Raw genomic sequence first — 7,149 nt, forward strand, 5'->3', positions numbered from 1 at the left:
AAGAAGGATCTTACTCTTTCACAGAAAGGTCGACCTCCTTAGAAATCCTCTCCATAATGTTGTCAGACACTTAGAATAATAATCTGATTCTGTCCGCGGCAAAACAAGCACTTTAGTGAAGGTAAATACGAGCTGGACTATTGTCCTATTAACTAGTGGACCAAACTGAGGGGGAACGTTAATCCTAAAAGGGTTACGTTGCAGCTTGTTTTGAGACTGCTGGTTACAGCATTCTCGCTCAATACTGGACTAACGTCAACGACTTTTCACATTCACTTAAACGCCAATGCGTGGGAAAATACGGTCCAGGTTGAAAACAAAAAAAAAAAAAAAAAAAAAAGAAATTACCCATAAAGGCACTTGTGTGATAGCCTCCTGAGTGAGTGAGACCGTCCTGATCTGGCGAGCTCCAGTTCTCCACTCACAGATCAGTCTGGCATCTCGAGGTAGAGAAAATTTGGAGCCAATCGCCCGACCAATCAGCGTTGGTTTTGAGGTGGGTTAGGTGGTGATAGACAGATGGTTTATCCAATCAGATAACCAGGATTTTCAGACAGCGGTAGCCCTGATTCTGTTAGCCGCTCGCTAATGCTTTTTCCTCTTGGATCCTTCTTTTGGAATATGGACCAGGAACCTGAAATGGGGCCTTTTATTCCTAAATTCTCGTTACACAAACGGCAAAAATCCTTTACCGACATGTTGCTAGCTTGCTGAGCTATCAAGCTATGCTTTGCCTGCAGCAGCAGGGGCTTGTGGTTGTATTTTCATACGCTTCGTTGATCTGATTGATTGATTGATTGATTGGTTGATTTGGCCTGTCTATCACCAACATAGGTGATAGACAGATGGTTTATCCAATCAGTTCAGAAACATTTCATTACTCAGAGGTCAGAGCAGGTAATATAAACGGGCTGTTGGTATTAAAGGGTAAATCCACGCTAAATCACACAGGGAGAAAAAAAAAAAAAGCTTCTCTATAGAGAGCCGAAGTCATGCCCTTCTACTTCTTTGATGATTTTTCTCATGCTGAATGACTTATTTCCAAGAAACGTACGAGCACATCTCTGGTAAACACAAGAATTAAAGTGGTGCTTTTAGCACGACTCTTTGTGGAGAAACTCAGATTTACAGATCTGTCGATTAAATCAACTAATCGATTAGTTGGTACAACTGAAGTGTTAGTCGACTAAGAAGTTCTTCAAATCGAGCACAGCCCTAATGCACGATTACATTTCGGCTAATTGCACAGCCTCTGAGTTTCTCCACAAACAGTCATGCAAAAGGATGCATATATTGAATAAGATAACGCCTCCTTTGCACATTTAAACACATTTCAGAAAACTAGGGCTGCTCCCTTTTAGTCGATTAATCGACTAATCGGTCGTTTTGGTCTTAGTCATCTTAGAGCTCTCTAGTCCATTAGTCATGTTTGATGCTTTTTTTTCATGCTGAATGACTTATTATCAAGAAACGTACGAGCACATCTCTGGTAAACACAAGAATTAAAGTGGCGCTTTTAGCACGACTCTTTGTGGAGAAACTCAGATTTACAGATCTGTCGATTAAATCAACTAATCGATACGATTGAATGAGTCTTAGTCCACTAAGAAGTTCTTCAAATCGAGCACTAGGGCTGCCACCTCCTAGTCGATTAGTCGACTAATCGGTCGTTTTGGTCTTGGTCGACTAAGATTTCTTTAGTCGATTAGTCATTTTTTATGTTTATTCATGCTTAATTACTTATTTCCTGGAAACGTCTGAGCACATTTATGGTAAACACAAGATTTAAAGTGATGCTTTTGCAGGATTAATTGTGGAGAAACTCAGTTTTACAGATGGTTAATTAACTACATTTATATTGTGCTTTTCTAGTCTTAACCACCTCTCAAAGAGCACAGCTCTGTCAATTAAATCAACTAATCGATTAGTCGACTAAATCCTATAAGTGTTAGTCGACTAAGAACTTCTTTAGTCAGGACAGCCCTATCGAGAGCAGCCCTGGTGATCATTTGAAGAGCTGCTGGTCCGGGTCGGTCTGAACGAAGCAGAACTCCTCCACAGCGGCGCCCGACCCGGGGGTCCAACAGCTGTCCGTGCACGTGTAAACCAGCACCGTCCCGAACTCCAGCTCGCCATCATCGCCATTCTCCCTCCGCAGCAGACCGACCAGCGCCGGCATCAGCTGCAGCTCAAACGTCCGGGAGCCTCCGCAGCGGGAGCACGCCAGCCGAGCCGCTGCGTCGGCCGGCGCCGGCGGCTCCGAGACGAAGAGCGGCTCGCCGCCGCGGCTGTAGCGCAGGATCTGCCGAGGACACGGCGAGATCTTCTTCAGGAACCTGGAGAAGACGGCATCTCCGTGTCTGGCGCTCGTCTTCTCGTACTTCTCCTCGCCGCCGCCGCCGGCGGAGCCTTCCAGCTCGCCGCCGCCGCCGGCTGCCACCACGCCCTCCCTGCTCTCGTACTCCCTCAGCAGCTGCCGGGCGTGCCGCAGGTCGTCCCGCTCGCCGAGCAGGTCCGACTCCTCGCCCGCCCGCAGCGATGAAGAGCGGCGGGCACGGGGCATCCTGCGGGGCGCAAGACGAATCCTGGAAGCCCGGCCGCTGACATCGACCTCCTCGCCGCTGGCTGCCGGGCAACAACAGACAAACATTTACACGCCAAAATAATCACAACAGGTGGCCGGGTTGGCTCAGTTGGTAGAGCAGGATGTATGGATAGATAGATCTACCTACCTACCTATCTACCCACCCACCTACCTGTCTATCTACCTACCTGTTTATCTACCTACCTACCTGTCTACCTACCTACCTACCTAACTATCTACTTACCTACCTACCTGTTTATCTATCTACCTACCTGTTTATCTATCTACCTACCTACCTACCTGTTTATCTATCTACCTACCTGTTTATCTATCTACCTACCTACCTACCTGTTTATCTATCTACCTGTTTATCTACCTACCTGTCTACCTACCTACCTGTTTATCTATCTACCTGTTTATCTACCTACCTGTCTACCTACCTACCTGTTTATCTACCTACCTACCTGTTTATCTACCTACCTACCTACCTACCTACCTACCTACCTGACTAGCTACCTACATGACTACCTAACTATCTACCTACCTACCCGTCTATCTACCTACCTACCTGTTTATCTACCTACCTACCTACCTGACTACCTACCTACCTACCTACCTGTTTATCTACCTAGCTACCTACCTACCTGTCTATCTATCTACCTACCTGTTTATCTATCTACCTACCTACCTACCTGTCTATCTACCTACCTACCTACCTACCTGTTTATTTACCTACCTACCTGTTTATCTATCTACCTACCTACCTACCTACCTGTCTATCTACCCACCTGTTTATCTATCTACCTACCTACCTACCTGTTTATCTACCTACCTACCTACCTGACTACCTACCTAACTATCTACTTACCTACCTACCTGTTTATCTATCTACCTACCTACCTGTTAGTCTACCTGTCTAGTGGTCATAAATCTTTTTATTTTCAATTCATTTTGTTATAATAAAATGTTATTGATTATTTGGTTGTTACAGCAGCACAAAGACAGAAATAAAGATAAAATAAAAGAAGAAAACTAATATGACCTTTATATAACAATGAAAATATAAATAAAAATACAAAATAGAAAACTATGCAATACAATACTAATGCTGCAAATATGAATCGGTTTGTTGCCACTTATTCAATTAATCGCCAACTATTTTCATAATCAATTAAATTGGTTTGAGTCATTTTTTTATGAAAATAGAGTCAAACTTCTCTTCCTCCAGCGTGTTAAATGTGAATATTGTTCTAGTGTCTTCTCTCCCTTTGGGACAGGACACTGAACATCTCTGAGTTGGGTATAAAACGAGACATTTGAGGATGTCATCATCTTGGGCTTTTTGGGGAAACTCTGATCCACATTTTTCACAATTTTCTGACATTTTAGAGACCAAACTACTAATCCATCCATCCAAACAATAATCCACACATTAATCCACAATGAAAATAATCGTTAGTTGCAGCTTTCATACAAAGTAATATACTAACCGAACATATCAACATATATAGCAATGTCCTACCCTTTTCTTCAGGGGCTGCTTTCTCCTCTTGACCCTGGCTGTCCTCCTCCACACCTCCTCCCCATCCAACCTTCTCCTCCTCCTCCTCCTCCTCCTCCTCCAGCCCCCAGTCATCAGCGGCGTCACACCACTCAGTGGCCGCCGGAGGAGCCTCCTGAGCCGGGGCGGGCCGGCTGGCTGTCCGCTCCTCCAGACACTGAGAGCGGAGCACCGTCCAGCAGTCTGACCGGCCGCTGCACGCGGCACCTGGGCACGCGAACAGGTGGAGGTGCCTGTGGTAGGGGGAGGCCTCCAGGGGGCAGTACACCTGCACCACGTGGGCCAACGGGGCTCCGCAGCGACCACAGCGGGGACACTGCCGGGAGATGCTCGGCAACCAGTCCGGGTGACCGCCGACTTTGTTGGTCAGAAAGGAGGACCGGTGTCGGTTAGGGTCGAGCTCTCCGTCACACAGACCCAGCAGAGTTTGCTCCTGAGCGCGGGAAGCCATCTCTCCACGCTCACATGTTGAAAACACCGACCGGAAATGAACGTTTGTGTCCGCGGTCCGTCGCGGTAGATCCTAAATCGGATCTGCTAGAAGGGTCTACGTAGTAAGGTCACGGTGTAGGCATGGGGAGTGGGGATTGGTTAGGGTTAGGGTAAGAATACTAGCGTAAGCCAATCAGAGGCAGAATAAGGCAGGCCATGAGGCACGTCTTTTGACGTCGACACGTCTAGCGGATCCGATCTAGCATCTGTCGCTCAGACCATAGACTGTATGCCCCAGACAGGCGATCTTCTTCTTCATTTAATAGCGGGCTACAAGCCAACTTTTAGGTGTATGCCGCCGCCTACTGTACCCGAGTATGCAACAACATTACCCTGTTATGGAGAGATTAAATTAATAACAAACTCATATTCTATTTGTTAATCTGGTTTCATGTAAATAACAGTCAGCCAGCTCGATGTCAGTTTAAGTTATAAAATACATCATAACTGGGGTACTGTACATATTTGTCTATATGGTTCATACTGAATATCCCTATTTATTCAGTTTTTCTTATGTATATTCTGTTAATACACTGCATATATCTATATTATTCTTACTACTAGTATAATGTTACTGCTAGTACATGCTACTATGTTGTTCATACATTGTTCATATTACATAGCCATATGTATTCTGCTCTTATAAGGTAACTGCTAATACACTGCACATATTTATATTTAATTTTATATAACTGTAAACCACCATCTGTAAACCAACTGTACACTACTGTCTACACTGCACTAGATTTCTTGTCCACCTGTGTCTATACTTTGTATATCACGTTGCACTTTTCTGCTCTTTTTGCACTTCTGGTTGGATGCAAACTGCATTTCGTTGTCTTTGTACTTGTACTCTGCACAATGACAATAAAGCTGAATCTACTCTAACTGAATCTAATCTAAATATGGTGGAAGCAATTAGTAAAACACTCTTATTGATTGATAGATGTTTGTATACATGTAACAAGGTGTTTGGCTTATTTCTAGAGAACCTTTTCAGAGCAGAATGTCACAAAGTGCATTATTATAAAAAATATTTAATGCAACAGACATAAAACAAGACAGACTTAATAAGAGTAGAAACACACCATAAATTATATGTATGTATGTATATATATTTATACAAATCAATAATAATACATGAATAAAATATTATGTCATACTGTTTACAAATTGTATTACATTGTTTTTGTCAAAAAAGTCAAAAAATATATAATATGTTAAAAAAGTTGATAACAAAAGTAATACAAAAGTCATAGTATAGTATGTTTAAAAAGTCAAAAGTCATACTATAGTATGTCAAAAAAAAGTGATATACAGTAATAAAAAAGTCATAGTATAGTATGTTAAAAAAGACAAAAGTCATAGTATAGTATGTTAAAAAAGTGATAAAAAGTAATACTATAGTATGTCGAAAAAGTGATGAAAAGTCATGTTAAAAAATTGATAAAAAGTCATAATATAGTATGTCGAAAAAGTGATAAGTAATAAAAAAGTGATAAAATGTCATAGTATAGTATGTAAAAAAAGTGATAAAAAGTAATAAAAAAAGTGATAAAAAGTCATAGTATAGCATGTCGAAAAAGGTAATAAAGAAGTCATACAAAGTCATAGTATAGTATGTCGAAGAAGTCAACGTATATAGTACTGCATTATGACTTTTATTGACATACTATACTATGACTTTTTATTACTTTTTTGGACATACTATACTATTACTTTTTTATTACTTTTTTAAATTACTTTTTTATTACTTTAATCAACATGTAATTTACATGTATATATGCATGTTTAAAAAGTCAAAAGTCATAGTGTAGTATGTCATGAGTCATATCTTTTCATGTTCAGCTTTAGTGGCTTAATATAAAAACCACATTAAAAATAAATGTCAGACATATATATATATATATATATATATATATATATATATATATATATTTTGACATGATGTAGGCGTGTGTGATTTAATGTTCTTCTACAGTTTCTTTCCCACTTTCCATCATCAGCCAGCAGGGGGCGGTCACACATCACTCTTGTCTTTCATATGACGAGCTGAAATAATAATATTTGTGTGCATGCAAAGATTTCAGCGTCTGTCACAGGGGAGGCCTTTCACATTACAATCGCTACGGGAAACTCAACATTACAATTTCTAATTTCTGTAATTATTATAGACGCTCTAGCTCTTGTTCGTGTGTAGTTCTCTCAAACTACAGAGTTCCAGAAGTTTTTTTTGTGATTGTTGTGGGCGAAAATCCTTGATTATGCAGCACATTTTCTTAAAACAATGCAATGGAATATACTATATATGATATTAATGCAAATCTTATGCAATGAAATTGCAGGAACTTGCAAAAACTGCACTTTGATGAAAAAGAAAAAAAACTGTGATTGCTATGTGTACTTTTTAACCTCAAGGGCAAGTAATTCAGAGAGTATTTTTGACATTTTAAATGTTTTTTGGTCCCTTTTAATGTTGGGGATCAATTGGGATGATATTTCTTTTTTATAT

The 7,149-nt window shown here is 41.0% G+C and overlaps 1 protein-coding gene across 1 annotated transcript; it reads right to left on the reverse strand.

Annotated features, from left to right (window-relative positions):
- Positions 1–1,888: 1,888 nt before the first annotated feature.
- Positions 1,889–4,754, reverse strand: pdcd2l (programmed cell death 2-like). The gene is made up of 2 exons (XM_028585267.1): positions 4,107–4,754; positions 1,889–2,625 (listed from the first exon to the last, which is right to left on the reverse strand). The coding sequence occupies exons 1-2, from the start codon at positions 4,594–4,596 to the stop codon at positions 2,006–2,008; spliced, it is 1,110 nt and encodes a 369-aa protein (XP_028441068.1). The 5' UTR covers positions 4,597–4,754; the 3' UTR covers positions 1,889–2,005.
- Between the last annotated feature and the right edge of the window lie 2,395 nt (positions 4,755–7,149).

Source organism: Perca flavescens, chromosome 8 (genome assembly GCF_004354835.1).
Source record: "Perca flavescens isolate YP-PL-M2 chromosome 8, PFLA_1.0, whole genome shotgun sequence".
In the NCBI taxonomy this organism is placed as follows: domain Eukaryota; kingdom Metazoa; phylum Chordata; class Actinopteri; order Perciformes; family Percidae; genus Perca; species Perca flavescens.

What these genes read in the sequence shown, in the direction of transcription:
- pdcd2l (XM_028585267.1), bottom strand. Translation starts at nt 4,596, where the DNA reads ATGGCTTCCCGCGCTCAGGAGCAAACTCTGCTGGGTCTGTGTGACGGA. An exon ending in AGCAGCCCCTGAAGAAAAGG is followed by an intron (nt 2,626 to 4,106) that starts GTAGGACATTGC and finishes GTTGCCCGGCAG; the next exon opens with CCAGCGGCGAGGAGGTCGAT.